Source organism: Neomonachus schauinslandi, chromosome 10, assembly GCF_002201575.2.
Source record: "Neomonachus schauinslandi chromosome 10, ASM220157v2, whole genome shotgun sequence".
In the NCBI taxonomy this organism is placed as follows: Eukaryota; Metazoa; Chordata; class Mammalia; order Carnivora; family Phocidae; genus Neomonachus; species Neomonachus schauinslandi.
In genome coordinates, this window is record NC_058412.1 from 88,498,799 (window position 1) to 88,517,570 (window position 18,772).

An 18,772-nucleotide genomic window follows, 5' to 3' on the forward strand; every position below is an offset into this window, starting at 1 on the left:
CAGCGGGGGGGCGTGCTTCTCCCTCTCCTCCCTGCTCCTGCTCTCACTTGCTAGCTCTCACTATCTCTGTCTCTCTCCCTCAAATAAATAAATAAAATCTTAAAAAAAACCCAAAAAAACATTACACTAGGTTGCTCCTTTCCTCTCTTGATGATATGGTCATGGTTGCCAAGTTTCTGTTTCTGTTAACGTTCTTTAAAATAAGCAAAAGCCCTGGAGATTTAGTAGGTGGGTGCTGGAGTAGGTCCCAGAACTTCAGGAATCCTAAACAACAAGGCTACAGAAGGGCAGGGGCCAGGTCAGCTCTGAGGCCCTCAGCAGAGGAAACTGCTATAATTTTCTCTAAAACTTTGCTATGAAGAGGTTCTTACCCAACACCTATAACCTCCGTGTCCAGCTATTCAGGTGTCAGTTTCCACGGGCAAGACTCTGTTGGGATGGGTGTTTGCATCCTCTTTGGTCAATGAGGGGGGTGTTTTGGTTATTTATTGCTTTATAACAAACTGCTCAGGAACTTAGTGCTTAAAACAATAAATTTTATTATTATATTTCATGATTCTGTGGGGGCAGGGATCAGATGGGCTTAGTGGGTTATCTTAGTGGGCTATCATGGGCTTATCTACTCCATGATATCTGGGATACAAGCTGGGTTGGCTTGCATGGTTGGGGGCTGTGAAGCATCTCTTTCATGTGGCCTGTTTGCATAACCAGCTCGGGCAACCTCAGGCAGTCAGACTTGTTACATGGTGGCTCATGGTTCCAAGAAGATGGAAGTAGAAAGTGCCAGTTTGCCCTAAAGGCCAGGTCAAGAATACACATAGCATCATTTTTACCGTACTCCATTCGTCCAGCCAGTCTGGCCATTCCGAATTCAAGGTGGAGGGGGGACACCAAGACCCTATTTCTCCTTAAGAAGTAGTATGAGACCAGGTGAAAGAATTTGCAACTCTCTTTAATCCATCACTGGGAGGGAGAGGGTGGGATTGTGAGCATGGCCACCAGGGTCTCATCATGAGCTAGGCGGCCACCTCAGTCAATATATTCTATTCTAGAATTTCTGTCCCCTGGCCTGGCCTCCAGGCTCTGACCACTGCTCTTCCTTTTACCTTCCCTCTTGCTTTAGGCTGTGTGAGGAGTGGAGGGAGAGGGTAGTATGGTGCGGAGGGTGGAGGGCAGGAGAATGATTCTGAGAGACTGTGGGTGGGGGGCAAATAATGGCCCCCACAGATGTCCACACCCTAATCCCCAAAACCTGGTAATATGTTACTTTACACATCAAAAGGGCTTGGCAAATGGGATGAGCATTACAATGGGGAGATTATCCAGGTGGGCCCAATGTAATCACATAAGCCCTGGAAAGCAGAGAACTTTCTCTGGCTGGAGGCAGAGGACATGTGCAGAATGGGAGGTCAGAGCATGAGAAGGACTTGATCTGTGTTGGCTGGCTTTGATGATAAAGGAGGTCACAAGCCAGGGGATGTTGTAGGTGGCTCGAAAGGCTGAGAACGACCCTTGGCTGACAGCAAGGGAAATGGGGAAATGGGGTCCTCAGTCCTGAAGTTATATGGAGCTGAGTTCTGCCAACACCGTGAATAGCCCAGAAGCAGACTCTCCTCCAGATCCTCCAGATAAGAGCTCTGCTCCCTCCTACCTTGATTTTGGGCATGAGACTTCAAGAAAAGAACCCTACCATGCTCACCTGGACTAGAGAACTGTGAGCTAAAATATGGGTTTTCTGAACCACTACGTTTGTGGTAGTTGGCTATGGGAACAATAAAAAATGAAGACAGATGCTAATACCTGCTCAAGAACCAGGGAGGTAAAATCAAAGCTTCCCAGTAAAGTGTCATGCTGATCTGGCCTGTGCCCCAATGTTGTGCACATACCCTGTACCCGTCCACCCAGCTATGGGGGGAGCCACAGAGTGAGACATGCTCTCCAAGCACCTCCTAGGGACTGGGCATGTGCATGCAGGTTCTTGCCCTAGAGAACTGCTTGGGTGGGAAGACTCGGACAAATGAGAGCCAGGAGCAAGGCATGTGCCATGGGAGGTTGTGGACGGCTATAATCCACATAAAGGAGTTCGAACACCGGGTATGGACTGGGGCCACTGCTTTCCCCCAGGGGCGGGGGTGGTGTCCTGAGCTTTCTTTGTCTCTCATCCCCTTGAAGCTAGGCTCTTTCTACCTGCTGGATCATCTCCCTTCCTGCCCCACAGGGAGTTTACCTGGACCAATCCCAGTACCTGGGATATAGGCCAGGGTGGTTTCTGACAGACTCCACTCAACTGATTTCGTTTCCCCAGGGTGACCGATGGCCAGGGCTGAGGAACAAAGAGTGGGCAGCTGGGGTCCCCTGGTGTGCAGAGTTGGATGACACTGCCCTGGGTGCCTCAAGCCCTTTAGAGTACCTCTCTGACCCTAGGGTGACCCAGCCAAGGGCTGAGAATTCTTAGATGGCTCTCAAGGTCATGCCATCTCTAGGGCCCTTGGGATGAAGAAAGAATGAGTGTGTTGCTGGAAGGCACTTTTTAGACTGCAAAGCTGAAGGAGATGGGTGCCTCTGTCAGGGCTCCCACAGAAGTAGACCCTGAGATGAAAGTTCAGGGGTAGCCAGTTCATTTGGGAGATGATCCTGGGAACTGCTGTAGGGTGCTGGGGAATGGGGCTGGGAAGAGGAATCCACTAGACCAGCTTCCACAGCGGATGCCTGGAACTCAGTCCCATATGGGGATTGGCCTCTGGGTGGTGAGGGAGTTGGGGTATTTATACTCCAACCCTTGAGTCATTGGTGGAGGGCTGCTAGGGTTGGGGCAATCCCTTAGTGCTTCTGCCTGTGGCTTTGGAAGAAATCCTTGGTGTAGAGTGATAAAAGGTCTGAGGATGTGTGGGATCCTGCCGGTCAGTACTACAACTGAGTATTTGTTCTGGGCTCTTCCTTAGGGGCCAGTTAAGAGAATAGCCCACTGCAGCCTTGATTCATCTGGGTCATCCCACGTTGGGGCACGATGTGGGGGCTCATTCCTTTGCCTATGGTTCTGAGGCCCAGTTTGTGTCTGTATCCAGTTCCCTGCTCAGGGCCTCACTCTCAGTCTGCTGTGGAAGCTTGGGTCTTCCCAGCATTGCCCTGGGCTTGGTTGAGCCTAGCCAGGTTGTTGAGGAGCAGGTGTGGAGCCTGGAGGGCCATCTGCTAAAGACAAGGGTGGGGGCCTGTAGCTTCTGGCACCCACTGGGGGTGTGTCCTTTGTTTTGGGGGCAGTGAAGCTTCTTGAGCCTGGACAGGGCAGGGGCCACACAGGACATGTTGGGGCTTGATCTCCGGCTGCCCAGCTTTCTTGGTCTCTGCATATTGGTGTTGCTTTGCCACCACGGTGGCTGTGGCTGAGGACGGTGTGACGGCCTCTCACCTGGGAAAGCTCCCAGGGCAGGTGGCAGGGACTGGTGGAAGTCTCCCCTTCAGGGCTGAGAAAAGGTCTGACACTTCTGCACTGAGCACAAAGATTGCAAAGCAGGCAGAGCCCCCACATTTTGTGGACTCTTTTGCTAAGAACAGACTTTGTCAATCACATGTTCAGGCCTGGACTGTGTGGCTGTCAGCCTGGGCCGTGAGGGTCAGTGTGGGAAGGAAACTGACCAGAAATCTCTGTTTGTCTCCATTAGCCAAGTGCAAGGTTGTCATCACCTTCAACCAAGGACTCCGGGGAGGGCGCGTGGTGGAGCTGAAGAAGATTGTGGATGAAGCCGTGAAGCACTGTCCGACCATCCAGCATGTCCTGGTGGCTCACAGGACGGACAACAAGGTCCACATGGGGCATCGGGACATCCCCCTCGAGCAGGTACGTTTGCCTCACTTTGTACAGTTAGAGAAAGAGGGGTGATTATTGGGTTAACTGGGACTGAGTCTTATCAGACTGTGGTTCTCAACCTGGGTCCCCTGGAGGTGCTCACAGTTCCCCTGTGGTATCTGATGGACTTATTTCGTGGTTGGGAAGATGGAACTCAAATACCATAAATATACTGAAACAGTGTAACAGAAATGATTTTTTTTTTTTTTTTGTTCTCTCTGCATCTGGAGTGGAACTAGGGTAGGGTAGAGAAGGCGAACTGGACCCAGTCTGCTAAGTCCTGTAGCCGTTGGGTGAGAGGTGTTCTCAGGAAGGGTGAATGGAGGCAGAGGGTAATTGCCCTGGATGGGGCTGTTTATGTCTTCCCCCTTACAGGAAATGGCCAAGGAAGACCCTGTGTGCGCCCCAGAGAGCATGGGCAGTGAGGACATGCTCTTCTTGCTGTACACTTCGGGGAGCACTGGGACCCCCAAGGGACTCGTCCACACCCAGGCGGGCTACCTGCTATATGCCGCCCTGACACACAGGGTATGTGCCTCGGTGGGGGCGGCTGAGGGTGTGAGGTGCCATGCGTCCGTGGCTGGGCTCTGGGCAGGGGGCCCGCAGAGCCGGAGTAGGGCTAGAACTCCTGCTGTAACCTAGTGCCCGTATGCATGAGGGGCTGATGTTTCTCCTAGTGCGTTCAGGGGCGGGGTGCTGACTCCGTGAGTGGGTGGGTGTGGGGGCCAAGTTTCTGTGTTCGTCGGGAGAGTCCGGGTCTCTAATCTGAGGCTCACTGCTGGCCTTTAGCCCCCTTTGCCCCTGCATCCATGCCATCTATTTGCTCTGGAGGAGTCAGGTTCTCCCCAGGTCCTACGTGCTCCGTGGCACAGCTGCGTTCTGATGCTCAGGGGCCCAGGTGCTTAGGCCTTACATATTAAAATGTCTACTTCTACTTAATAGATCTTTTTTTTTTTCCTTGGTGTTGAAAGAAAGTAAAACATTTTCAAATGCCCCTGAAGGTATTGTGGGCTCTGCTCACTGGGGCCACATTTTAAAAGTAAAATTAGAAAAAGATTTACTTTTCATTCTTTTTTTTTTTAAAGATTTTATTTATTTGACAGAGAGAGACACAGCAAGAGAGGGAACACAAGCAGGGGGAGTGGGAGAGGGAGAAGCAGGCTTCTCGCAGAGCAGGGAGCCTGATGTGGGGCTTGATCCCAGGACCCTGGGATCATGACCCGAGCTGAAGGCAGATGCTTAACGACTGAGCCACCCATGTGCCCCAAAGATTTACTTTTCTAAGGAAACCTAAGTTCAGTATATGGAAACTGTATTACAGTGGACCATCCTTTAGGGCCTATGAAGCAGATGGTATGGCATGTTTTTATTTTAATAAATGCACTTAAAAATCAGGACTTATTTGAATGTGGGTGGGTTGGGGGGGGGGTTGTGGTTTAATTGGCATCCCTGGTCACTTGAGGAATGGTTGACACTTCCCAGGTAGGATTTGGTTTCAAGATAGTGTTTATGGACCTGACTGTTGTAACAGGTGAAACTCTGCTCTCGCTGGTACCGGCAGCAAAGGGAAGTGGCTGGCCAGGTGACCAGCAAGCCCAGGCTCATCCAAGAAGGGCTTGGACATTGGTCCTGGGCGGTGGTGTCTTTCCTGCCTTGGCCCCCTTCCTCTGTGCTGACCACATTCCTCCCCAGGGGCTGGAGAGAACCTCCCAGTCCCCGCGAAGTCCAGAGCCGGCTTGGTCACACGGGTGGCGAATCTCATGACACGAGTGTGGCGAGCAGCAGGTGCTGGGAGGTGGGTAGCAGGCATGCACGCTGCACAGGATGCAGTCTCTGAGTGGTAATGTGCCGGTCCCACTGGCAGCCACACACCCAGGACTAACAATGTTGAAAGTGAGCCAGCAAGATGGATGTGGTACAGAACCAGGCTGAGCAGACAAGGTATTACCTGAGCCCAAATCCATATTAAAACAGTTGTCTGCTGCTTGCTGGGTGACCTTGAGCATGCCACAGAACCTTTCTTGACCTCAGTGTTCTCTGAAAAACCCCACTCTTCCTTAGCTCTCGGTGGGGGTGTTGCAAAGATTGACACATCATGTAAATAAAAATACTTTGGAGAATATAACTACTAAGACCAAATACCAAGAACTTCACAGAGTGGCTCAGATTGTTTTCACCAGTTTACAATAAAGCGAACATTAGGGAAGCTGTAAATGTGGTGAGAGATTCTTTTTTGTGTTTTCAGAGTGTTATCAGGACCCAGTCTACATGAGCAAAAGAAATCAGGGTATAGGTATCTTTTGAATTTTTCTTCAATAAGAGATTTTTTTTTTTTTTTGAAGCATTAGGAATAGAAGCTTCCAGCCTTCTGTAGATGAAAGCATGCACCCATGTAGAGGACATTAGGACCGTGGGCTCTTCAGGGAAAAGGACAGTTGGCTCAGAACGGATGACTGGGGTATGAGCAGATTTTGGAGGTGTGCAGTGGGCTCAGGGTGCTGGCTGCCTCCTGGGCCCTTTGGAGCATGGCTGGACCCCCGCACTTGCTCCCGTTCCCAGAACTTCAGGGAGAGAAATCTGCAGCCGCATTGAAGCGTTGGCAGTTTGGGTCCAAAGTTGTACTAAAAATCCTTTCAGTCCCGGAATGCTGTGGGACCTCGGGTGTCAGCGTCCTGATTCTCCAGTGCAGCAAAAGTGCAGTCCTCCTTGAAAGAGTCCTCCCTCTCCATTGGGTCACAGCTTCACAGGGCCCTGGCTGTCTCCAGACCACTGTGCTATATGCAGACTCCTGAAGAGTCTCAGCGTTCATCTGGGGCAGCAAGAAACTGGGCCATTCACCCAAAGATTTAAAAGAAAATCTTATTGAAAAACAGAATACAGAGTAGGATCCAGAAAAGCACCCAATGATGAATTATTAAAAGGCGAACCCCACTTGGGTCAGAGAAGTCCTTCCTGCCTGTCTGACCACAGCCCCTCCCTGTATCCTGACTTTGATAGTGTCACTGTCCCGTGTTTCCCCTCTTCTAGCTTTGTCCCACCCAGCATGCATCCCCTGATCCCGTAGCTTACTCTTGCCCACTGATGTTTCTTTGAGATGTCTTTTAAATCTGTTTTAACCTGTTGGTTCTCCTCTGTCCCTTCCATTTCCTTCTACTTCGTTGTGGCACTTGGCAGTTTTTCCCTCCGTCCTCTGTGTTTCCTGCAAAGGGGCATTTGGATCCAGAGGCAGGTCAGGCTCAGGTTGGACCCTGTGGTGAGAATGCAGGAGACACATGTCCTGACCTATGTTTTTCTGCTGAGGCTTGCGGAAGCTGATGATGTGTGAGACGTTTCTTGGTCTTTTTGGCTTTCATTTCTGTGCAATTTTTAAGGGATCTAAAAAGATTGTGGTATGACTTAATGCAGAAGGGTGCCCTTATTTTAGACATACAACTAGATGAGGTTTGGCCTCTGGGTGCGCATGTGGCCCCCACCTGCATCAGACGTGGGGTGTCTCCAGCTCCTGGGGGCCCTGACACACCCCCAGCAGAAAGCCCCCTAGCGGGCAGGCCCTTGCGTGAGCTCCAGCACACAGACCAGCTTTAGCTGGTTGGGGCGCACGCGGTACAAGCCTGGGGTCCGGCTTCTTGCACTGTCACCTGTGAGAGCCTGCACCTTGTGTGTAGCAGTAACTCTGTCTTGTCACTGCCGTAGCTGCACAGAGCCCCGGCAATGCTCTTGTTCTTCCTGCTCTTGGTGGCCTTAGGAGCAGCTGTGTTTTGCATTTACAGAAACTCTTAGTGACCTGTGGGAACGTGGGGTGACAGGCTCCTGACGGCCTCTTCTGTTTCTGCAGCTTGTGTTTGACTACCGGCCAGGTGACGTCTTTGGCTGTGTGGCCGACATCGGCTGGATCACAGGACACAGCTATGTGGTGTATGGACCCCTGTGCAATGGAGCAACCAGCGTCCTTTTTGAGAGCACCCCAGTTTACCCCGATGCTGGTGAGGACTGGGGACGCATACAGGGTCCCCAGGAGGGAGCTTGAGGAGGAGGAGAGGTTCACAGGAGGGTGGAGTAGAGGCCCTTGCTCTGGGCTGGCTGTGGTCCTTGTGGTCCTGTGGCGTAGCTGCCGAGTCTTTGCCTGCCAGGTGGGCTGGGGCCAGGGGCGGTGTCTGCAGTAGGATCAGATAAGCAATAGATTTGTCACTGGACGCCATCTCAGGACAACCCACTCCAGTGTTCCTTTCCCCCTAGCAAACTGGGTGCCTTGGGCCATCCCCTCAGCACTGTCCCTCCCTCCTCTCTGGCCACCTGACCAGATCCAGCCCTTCCTCAACCACCCAGGCCAACTGCCAACCTCTTGTTACCCCAGACGGAGGGAACTTTCTCCAGCTCTGCGCCTGTGCCTTTGGGGCTCTCTATCAGAGAGCATTGCCTGTGGCCTGGAGCCACCTCCATGAATGGAGATCGCTTTGAGGACCCACATCTTGCTCACCTTGGCATCTTCCTCCAAGGCAGCACAAAACCCCAAGTATTTGTTGTAATGCAGCCGAATGGTGGTGGCTCTGCCAGGAGGCTCTTGCCAAACCTCCGGCGCTAACAGTGATGGGTGTGCAACTTCTTGTCACCTCCCCTGCTCCTCTCCAGCCTCCTGAAGGGCTAGATGCACTCTAGGAAGAAAGTGTAGGGCATCTTAGGTGTGATCTCAGGCACGGCCCTCGAAGCTCCGCTCACTCCGTGTGTAGAGCCGTCGTGGCAGTTTGTGGGGGTTTGTGGGGAACCAGGTGGGTGCGTGCTGGAAAATTGCCCTGCTCCCAAGGGCTCCCTCACTGGCAGCCGCACTGTCCCAGGGGAAGCACCGGTCACCCCCTTAGAGATCATTTAAGTGCGACTGAACAGAAGTTCTATGTTAGTGTGACATGGGGTATTTTTAAAATTCAGTGATATCCCTTTGATATCCTTGCTGTATCCTCTGGGATACGCCACGTGAATGCAGCCGTCCAGAGCCAGGTGAAGGCTATTGCCAGATGCACCAGCCCTGGATGTGGGGTGTGCAGGGAGGTGATTGCCCCCTTCCCATCCCATCGATGGGTGTTGGGATTCCATTTCTGTGAACACAGGTGTTTGCATGTATCCAGTGCACAGTAACTGTTGACTGATTTCTAAATAAGTTAGATAATGTCTGATGGGCTCAGGCTGACACCGAACTTGGGCCCTTCTGTAGGTCGATACTGGGAGACGGTGCAGAGGTTAAAGATCAGTCAGTTCTATGGGGCCCCGACGGCTGTCCGGCTGTTGTTGAAATATGGTGACTCCTGGGTGAAGAAGTATGACCGCTCTTCCCTGAGGACCCTGGGGTCAGGTAAGTGGCCCGCCATGGGGCAGAGCCAGTGCAGGCTTCAGGATGGGTTTAATCCTGAAAGCTGTGTCTGTAGTGAATTCAAACAGTGCCAGGCTGAAAAAGAAGCAGATGTCCCTGCCCGTAAGCAGCTTCCTGGAGGCCCCGGCTGATCATGTTCTGGGGCACAACATTCCATATATTTCTGTGCCTGAGTTCTGTGCTTCATCTTTATTATGAAAACCTGGTAAAGTGGTTTGAGCCCTTCTTTAGTGGCTGCATGGGATTGCGGTGCGGGGAGAGTTGACTGTGGTTCACGAAGGTGCCCCCCTCTGCTGGGTGCCGACGAGCCCCAAAGACTGTGATAAACACACTGTACTTGTGTGCTGTTCTTGCTGTAGATATTTCCAAGGCAGAGGGTTGCGAGATCAAAGATTATCTCCACTTATGATTTTGATATATGTTGCCAAGTCATATGAAAGCACTTTGGAAAGGTGATGTGGGGTTAGTTCAGGTGATACGGGTCGGGTGGAAGGTACCCATGCCCTTTCTGTCTCCTTTTTCTGATTCATTTCATTTCTGCCCCTACACATGTCAGTGGGGAAAACAAGGGCGGGGAAGCCCTCTGTGCTCCTTGGGTGAATACTTGGATCTGCTTGGTGGTTTCTCACAGTGGAAGCATGTGGGGCAGGTACCACCAGGGATGTGGCTTGCTGCCAAATGTGCCCATGGGGAAGAGAGCTCAGACCATGGGGAAGAGAGCTCAGACGTGCATGTCACTCATCAGTGACATACTTGTGCAGCACTGTTATGGGTCCTAGGCCCTGGTTCACTCTGTTCCCCTTGCCTGCGATGCCTTGCTGCCCCTCCCCACCTCTGAGGATTCCATCCTTCTTTAAGGCCCTTCTCTGTGCACCTTCTCCCGTAGAGTTCCCTGGCAGCTCTGGATCTCAGGCTCTCTGCTCTCAGACAGCTCTGTATTCTATTCTTGGATATCTGTTCTCATGGTGACTGTTTCACTGGGTGGTGGGCTCCCCAAAGTCACAGCCATCTGTGTCCTCAGCACCCTGGTGTGTTCAGTGAGGGTGAGTGAGGGTTGACTGCTCACTGTGAAGCTGAGTGGTAGGCCCAGGAGCAGAAGGCCCAGATGCTGTGCTGAGGGCTCAGTACTCGGATGCTAGCATCTCCAGGGCAGATGCTACCCAGCAGTGCTGCTTCCTGCCTAGGACGACCTGTGTCCTTGCCTGGGAGACGTGTTCTTATGTGCCCAGCTCCTCCCTGCTCAGGACCTGCCTTATGCGTGGGGTTATTTGGTGTCTGGATGACCAAGTACTTTGAATTTTCCAGATGGGGTCAGCAGAAAGAGTTTTGGCTCCTTTCTAGGTGGTGGTAAGTCTGAGATGCCTCTCTTGGCATGTTTCAGCTGTGGAGGGTGAAGCCAGCATGTCCTGAAGGGAGCCACGTGGTTGGAGAAGACCTGCCCTCCAGCCCAGGGGCCGTGAGGCGCTCCTGCACTCTGGGCCAGGCAGGGCTTGGGGACCGAGGGCAAGTGGAGGGCCACAGAAGCTCAGATCCTCCAGGTGCCATCTGCAGGCCACCTAAGTGGGCTCAGGAGTTAGGTTAGTGGTGATGGGAGGTTTGATTTTCCAGATGCGTTCAAGGGATTCAGCTGCTAAGGAAGACTCACAGGGACCCCAGTGACAAGGCATATGCTCTGAGTGCTTTAGAAGGAGGTGCCAGCCACTGCATTAGAGTGGGGGAGCATGTCCTAACTCAGAGGTGCCTTAGCCAGGCATCCCCTCGGCCAGACAGGCTTCTGGGGTCCTCACTCCATAAGTGACCAGACCCACTTCCTCTCCTGGACCAGGCTCTGCACCAGGGAGCACACACGGAGCCTTCTCCGGGCTCTGTGTATTTTACTGGTCTTGTGGGCACATTCCTGCCATGTAACCAGCACCGACAGCAGAGTCCTACAGGGGTTTCCCTGGGACCTGGTTGTCAATAAGCAGTGCCAGCAGGCAGGTAAACAGCACCAGGCATCTCCTCACATGGGGGAAGCATGGACCGGTAAGCTGCGTGCTCGGCCAGGGCCCAGGTGGTGCTGTCCCCGACTGTGGTCCCGGCCGCTCGGGCTGCTTCCAGACGGCTGGATTAGCCCTCGTAGCACACCAGGCTGGGGGTGCATTGACTTGATTTAATCCTGCCAGTCAGCAGAATCCAGCTTCCTCAGGACTTTAACCCCAAGATTTCCATTACAGTTTTTTTTAACTTTTAATTTCGCAAGTGACACCTAGCTCTCCTCCTGTTGGGGAAAAAAAACACAACATGGTCATGCAAGCTGACGTCCTCCGTGAGCACTCCTCCAGGTGACCCTGCTGCTTGTGTCCCTTCTGAGGCCGTCTGCATGGTTCCTGTGAGAGACGCAGCGTGATTCCAAGATGTCTGCTTTAATGTGACCATGATCACACTGTGCTATCCGCCTAGTGTGTATTTTAACTCAGCAGCATGCAGGTTTCCATACGGCTCTGCTCTGTGTTTGAGAAGTTGATTTACCCTCGAGTGGGGGTTGCTGTGGGTGTGGTCCGGTAGTCTTGCCCCTGTGGTTGGAGATCCGGGCTGTGGGCAGTTTCTCAGTGTATCCCATGGTAGCTTACCTCCTCGTGGGTGTGGGTGAGCGCAGGGTCAGTGCACACAACAGCCAGCACCCACGTGACCAGCATGGGAGCCCCTGGCCAGGTCAGGCCTTGGTTTGTTGCTGCATCGTGGGTGGTCCTGAGCAAGAGGCAACCAGCATGAGGGTATTTCACTGTTTCAGCAGCAGTATGGCTAAGCTGGCCAATTCTGGCTGAGTGCTAGTCTTGTATGGCTGGTTCATTAGGGTAGTAGCTTAGCCATTGGGGCTGCACCACTGACTGGGTGGCTTATAAACAACACGAATTTATTTCTCACAGTTGTGGGGGCTGGGAAGTCCCAAGTTCAAGGTGCTAGCACGATTGTCTTCTGGTGAGGGCCGTCTTCCTGGGTTCATAGATGGTGCCTTTTCCCTGGGTCCTCACATGGTTGAAGGGAGGAGGGAGCTCTGTGGGGTCTGTTTAATAAGAGCACTAATCCCATTCCTCAGGGCTTCATGACCTCCCAAAGGCCTTACCTCCCAATACTATCATCTTTGGGGGTTAAGATTTCAACATATGAAATCTTGGGGGGGGGGGCACAAAATTGAAGTCATGGTAGGTAGACACTGAGAAGTTGGGCTGTAGGGTCATAGGGCACAAGCACATTTGTGTGTGTCTGTGTGTGTGTGTACATATATATGCATGTACGTAGCAGTCGTTACATATACATACGGTTGGCCTTTGAACAACATGGGTTTGAACTGCGTGGGCCCTACTTATACATGGATTTTTTTCAATAAATGCAGTACAGGACTGTAAATGTATTTTCTTTATGATTTTCTTAATATTTTCTTATCTTTCTTTTTATAAATTTGTGGTCTTTTTTTTTTTAAGATTTTGTTTATTTGAGACAGAGAGAATGAGAGAGAGAGAGTGAGAGAGCCCAAGAGGGGGTAGGGTCAGAGGGAGAAGCAGACTCCCTGCTGAGTAGGGAGCCCGGTGCGGGACTCGATCCAGGGGCTCCAGGATCATGACCTGAGCCGAAGGCAGTCGCTCAACCAACTGAGCCACCCAGGTGCCCTCTTATCTTTTTTTTAAAAAGATTTTATTTATTTGACAGAGAGAGAGACAGCAAGAATGGGAACACAAGCAGGGGGAGTGGGAGAGGGAGAAGCAGGCTTCCCGCTGAGCAGAGAGACCGATGTGGGGCTCGATCCCAGGACCCTGGGATCATGACTCTAGCCAAAGGCAGAAGCTGAACGGTTGAGCCACTCAGGTGCCCCAATATATTATCTTTAGCTTACTTTATTGTAAGAATACAGTATATAATTTATACAACATACAAAATATGGGGTCATTGACTGTTTATGTTATCAGTGAGGCTTCTGGTCAACAGCAGGCTGTTAGTAAAGTTTTAAGGAGTCGAAGCTATACTCAGATTTTTGACGGCATGGGACGCCCGCACCCCTAACCCCCGTGTTTTTCAACCACCAACTGTGTACATGTATCTAAAACCACCACCCAGATCAAGCCATAGAAATTTCCAGGACCCAGAAGGTTCCCTTACGACCCCTCCGAGTCAGTAATCCCCAGCCCCAGCCACCGTTCGACTGCTCTCAGCATGGATTGATGCGTTTGTTGAACTTGCACCTGCAGGGCCAGCCCTGCCGAGTGTGGCGGTGGTTTGCTTTTGCTCTCATGCTGTGTATCACGTCGATGTACCACAGTTTATTTCTCCATCCCACTCTTGATGGCAGTTTTGGTTTTTAACTGCTGTGGTCATCCTCGTATGTGAGCACCTCTGCATTCTTATCTGTAGGTTATACGCCAGGAGTGATGTTCTTGATAATAAGAGAAACAGGTTTAGCTTTAGTAGATCCCACCACAGACGGTTTCCGGAGTAGTCCTATCAGGTGTATGCACACTAAATATTAAGAGACACATCCATTGCTCCCAGTTGCATATCAAATTACACTCCTGTAGTGTGTTGTTTCTCCCACATTCTTTAATTTTTAATTTTTTTTTTAAAGTGAAGTTGAAAGTTTATTAAGTGAAGGTGAGAACAGGAAGGAAAGAAAAAAGCTCTCTAGAGTGAGAGGTCTCCCGAATTGGTTGCCACTGAGGTCTTTTAGGGTCGGTGTTTTATAGAAAACTGACCAGGGAACTGAAATCTTGACATCACTGCTGATAGCACCATGATTACCTCTCCTTTGAATATCTCATCTCTGATGTTTAAGACAAACGAGATGGTCTGGTTCTGTTCCCTTATTTCTGGTTTCCTTATGCCTCAGCATTTCTGGGATTTTTGGTGAGCCTGATCATGTAACCCCGTACCTATCTCTCCCTACCTGTCCCTGCCTGTCCCTTACTCATTTTTAGTATTTACAGCACTCCTAAAAGAAACCCCGAACCCATTAGCAGTCACTCCCCATCTCCTCCAACTTCCCTCTACCCCTATTTCAGCTCTAAGGCAGCCGCGAATCTGCTTTCTGTCTGTATCGATTTGCTTATTCTGGACAGTTCATATACATGGAATTATACGTATGGGTGTTATACGCAACTAATGAATCGTTGAACATTACATCAAAAACTAATGATGTATTATATGTTGGCTAATTGAACATAATAAAAAAATAGAAAGCTACTGAGCAAAATTGGAAAAAAAAAAGTAAAAAAAAATTTTTTTTTAAATGGGTACCTGGTAGGCTCAGTTGGTTAAGCCTATTTAAGGTTTTCTCTCCCACATTCTTGCCGACTTTTTAATTCTTGACCTGATGGTGAAAATGCCTTGGTGTAATTTGTATTTTTTGGCAGCCATAAATGTGATGAATCTCACTGTTTTTTTCAAGTTTCCTCTTATGTCCTTTAGGAAAATTACAGAGCTGTTTTCCCTGTAGAAACCTATCCTTTTTGGTTTCAGGTTTCTTGAGGTCTATTATATTGTTTTTCCTTTTGCGTGTGGTTTCAGTGGGAGAACCGATCAACTTCGAGGCTTGGGAGTGGCTCCACAAGGTGGTGGGGGACAGCAGATGCACGCTGGTGGACACGTGGTGGCAGACAGGTGAGAGTCCCTGAGGAGAAGGGGTCCAGGCACGCCTTTGGAACCTGGCACCAGGCTCGCTCGCGGTGCACGACAGCACATGGGAACCTGTAGCCAAGCCTGAGTCTTGGAGGCTCAAGTGTGAGTGAGGCTCTGTGATTGCCATCCAACAGCACTGAGGCCTCAGCCCCTCGGCACGCGTGGTGGCTGGAAAACCCGGCGTCTGGAGTGAGAGGCTGAGCCGGGCTGCCGGCTTGCAGCTGGAAGTCTCGGGATGTGTATGACTTCTCTGAGCCTTGGGGTTCTTATTTGTGAAGTGGAGGTACTCCACTACAGGCCCCAACGAGGATGGAGAGAGGTGATGCAACTGCTGTATGTTGTCCAAGGCCTGACAGGTAGTAGGTGCTTAGCTAAATGTTCATTTTCCCTGTAGGGGCCACGTGCCCAACATAAGTACAACTGATGCAGATGGGCCCCACTGCAGGGGACCAGAGTCTAAATTTAGATTTCAGTGGGAAGGGCATTTTTTTTTTTCTGTGCCATTTTGTTTTGCTTTGCCCTTTCTCCTCTGGGGTATCTGACTTATTAGGATGTTAGGGCAAGAGACCACCACTGATGTAATGAATGTAGCCAGCTGGGGTCTCATTCTTCAAGAAGCCAGAAAGTGAGGCATTGCAAATAGCTCTGTTCTCCATTTGGGAAGCCTCAGGATGGAGACTCTCTACAGCTGAGTCTCCTGAGGCATTTCCATGCAGGCTGAGAGAGAGAAGTGCCAAAGAAATACTTGAGAACAGAATTGTGGGCATTGCTTTTCATTGTTTGGGGTTTGTGTGTGGGGGGGAGGGGTACTGGCCCAGAAGCAATTCATTTCCTCTGTTTTCCTATGCAAGTGGGTGGGCTCTGTCCTGTCCCACAGAGCCAAGGACGAGGGGAGGCAGCCCCTGTCCCTGTGAAGTGCCCCAGCTCCTGGGACTGACCCCTCTGTCTTGGGCCCACATCTTGTTTCTGCAGATGAGAGGACCAGAACCCAGGTCTGGTCTTGCCTCAGAAAGATATCTTCATGTCACTGGGGGCCAAGCAGGGACAAACACCCATCTTCCACCCTGGGAGAGCACTTGTGTGTCCATCACGGACTCTTTTTTTTTTTTAATTTTTTTTTTTTAAAGATTTTATTTATTTATTTGAGAGAGAGAGAATGAGAGACAGAGAGCATGAGAGGGAGGAGGGTCAGAGGGAGAAGCAGACTCCCTGCCGAGCAGAGAGCCCGATGCGGGACTCGATCCCGGGACTCCAGGATCATGACCTGAGCCGAAGGCAGTCGCTTAACCAACTGAGCCACCCAGGCGCCCCCATCACGGACTCTTTGATGGCATGTCTAGATAAACATCTCAATAGCCCCTGGGCCCAGCCTGCATTTCTTCCCTATTCTCCCTGCAGAAACGGGTGGCATCTGCATCGCGCCACGGCCCTCAGAGGAAGGGGCAGAGGTCCTCCCTGGCATGGCGATGCGGCCCTTTTTTGGCATTGTCCCGGTGCTCATGGACGAGAAGGTAAGGGCCTTGTGGAGGCATCCCTTTCCTGCACTCATGCCCTGCGGAGCTCCTGGCGCTCCTGTCTACCTTCCTGGCCTCCTCTGCCCCTGTCTCACATCACACGGGCCCGGCTCTAGTAGGTGGCAGAAGGATAAGCGTTCACTGCAGCGTCTCCTCAAGGACACACAGTTGAAATCCGTGCGTGGAGTAAGCGCAGGGTCCTCCGGGAAGCCCTCTTAGGCTGGTTCCTTGCAGAGGAGAAAGGCAGTTCCTTTTGGGGCATGCTTGTCATTTTTCACATTACTGTTTTTACGTATTTCTCTGGCACCCCCCTCTGTCATTTCTCAGAAGAACATTAGTTCTTTGCTTCTAAAGCAGAATCTGTGCATTCTCTCACACGTGTCTCTGGGTCCATAGGGAAATGTCGTGGAGGGCAGTAACGTCTCCGGGGCTCTGTGCCTGTCCCAGGCCTGGCCGGGCATGGCCAGGACCATCTACGGAGACCACCAGAGATTCATGGAGGCCTACTTCAAGCCTTACCCAGGTGAGCTGTCTAAAGTGGATTGTGTCATGCGTTTTTGTACACACTGGGAAGCATAGGCTCAGAAAATGTTTTTAAGGTAATGATGACTGTGTGGAGTGTGGTGAGACTTTGGAGTTGGAGTCCTACCCTCTCCCCCTCACTTTCCTGACCCTCCTGGGCTCAGAATGGGAAGAGTCCCTGGGGTTTAAGTGGGGCTGCAAGCAGAGACTGAAGCACCTGGCCCTTGGTGTGCATGCCTTAGGCTACTAGGAAGGAAGAGTGAAGAAACCACTCTGGAAAACTGGCATGATGGCTGGCTGTGAGTTTTCTTCTGGCTTACTTTTTTTTTCCTGGTTTGCTTTATGTCATTGGGTTGGAAGATGATATACACAGTGTGCCTGTTGGAACCCATCATCTTCATTTCAAGCTTGTGAATGAGCCTCACTTTGGGGGATGCTTGGACGTGCTCTTTGTATACCATCTACTCCCCAGACGTTTGTAGTCGTGACGTGGTCAGAATTCTGCTGTTTCTGAGCCATTGCCCTTTCTCTAGCACACAGCCAGATGGCACCATCTAGAGAAGTGTCTCTGTGAGGGGTTGGCAGGAGGGCAGGTAGGCAGGAAGTCAGCAGCCTGGGGCTTCAGGGATTTCTTCCGTAGAGTGAGGTCAGGGTGTGTGTCTTGCTGTGTCCCTCCTGGAGGGATGGGAGCCCTGCCAGGTCCTGGTGCAGAGGTTTTGGTACTGAATTCCCCCGCTGTGGTGCAGGCCACTACTTCACCGGTGATGGGGCATACCGGACAGAGGGCGGCTACTACCAGATCACAGGGCGGATGGACGACGTCATCAACATCAGCGGTCACAGGCTGGGGACCGCAGAGATCGAGGACGCGATGGTGAGCACAGTTGGGCCTCCTTTGCTGGGGTACGTCCACAAGGCCTTGGATTTACTTGTGTGCTGACTCAGGTGGTTCATCTGCATGTTTTGTCTTGTGTTCTGCCCAGGCTAACCACCCCGCCGTGCCAGAGACCGCTGTCATTGGCTATCCCCATGACATCAAAGGAGAAGGTGAGCGCGCATAAAAGGTGCTCCTCATTCCTGGTTTCATGCACATTGTGGCACTTTGTAACAGGAATGGACTCTGGGAGTGGGTGGTAGGGGTTTTATATGGGTCAAGCTGTTGCTTTCTTCTGTCCTATGTGGAGGTTTTGGGTGAGGAGACTCAATAGCATGTATGTTAGACAAGGGTCAGATTTTTGAAATGTCCTAGCTCTGCCATCCCTTAAGGACACACATCCACAAGCAGCCAGGACCTGTTTGGCCCCTGCTGAGCTTGGGAGTTTCCTCCTCTGTTCCTGTGCGTGTGGCAGCTTGGTTATGGAGGGTGCCCACGAAATGCCCTGTCCTGCTCACAGCGTCTCCTTGCACGTGCTCGGTCACAGTGCCCCACGCAGCTGCCACAGGGGCTGCCCGACAGGCCCTGGCGCGGGCCCTTGTGCAGCTCTGGCATTCTTTTTGGAGGCGTTTGACCTGTGGTTCTCACTGCAGATGCTGAATGATAATCAGAATAGTCTTTATTTGAAGACACCCATTGTTCCAAAGTCTGCCAGTTTCTAAGTGGGTGGGTCTGGGAAGGGACAGGGTCCCCTGAGTATTGTAGTGCCCAGTGCATGGTGGCCATACTCACTTGGCCTGGTGTGACCTGCACACTCGCTGACTCTATGCTGCATTGCTGGGCAGGCCATCCTCCACTGCCCGGCCAAGCAGCTTGGGAAGGGCACTTGGCCTCTTGCTGTCAGGGCCATCCTCTGTCTCTGCGTGCCCCAGTGTCATCTGCCTTCCTGTCACATTTGTGTGCCACGGTTCCATTATTTACTCAAACACCTTATCTAAATCAACCCA

General features: G+C 51.5%; 1 protein-coding gene across 3 annotated transcripts in view; it reads left to right on the forward strand.

Moving 5' to 3' along the window:
• Nucleotides 1-18,772, forward strand: part of ACSS1 (acyl-CoA synthetase short chain family member 1) — a 61,195-nt gene that overhangs the window by 31,674 nt on the left and 10,749 nt on the right. For 2 of the 3 annotated variants that reach the window (XM_021700744.1, XM_021700742.1), the window contains exons 4-12: nt 3,660-3,835; nt 4,220-4,372; nt 7,680-7,827; nt 9,051-9,188; nt 14,745-14,837; nt 16,254-16,366; nt 16,766-16,892; nt 17,638-17,765; nt 17,875-17,938. In XM_021700744.1, coding sequence (XP_021556419.1) covers nt 3,660-3,835; nt 4,220-4,372; nt 7,680-7,827; nt 9,051-9,188; nt 14,745-14,837; nt 16,254-16,366; nt 16,766-16,892; nt 17,638-17,765; nt 17,875-17,938 — 1,140 coding nt within the window. The remainder of the gene's footprint in view (nt 1-3,659; nt 3,836-4,219; nt 4,373-7,679; nt 7,828-9,050; nt 9,189-14,744; nt 14,838-16,253; nt 16,367-16,765; nt 16,893-17,637; nt 17,766-17,874; nt 17,939-18,772) is intronic. The other variant, XM_021700743.1, reaches the window with a different exon arrangement.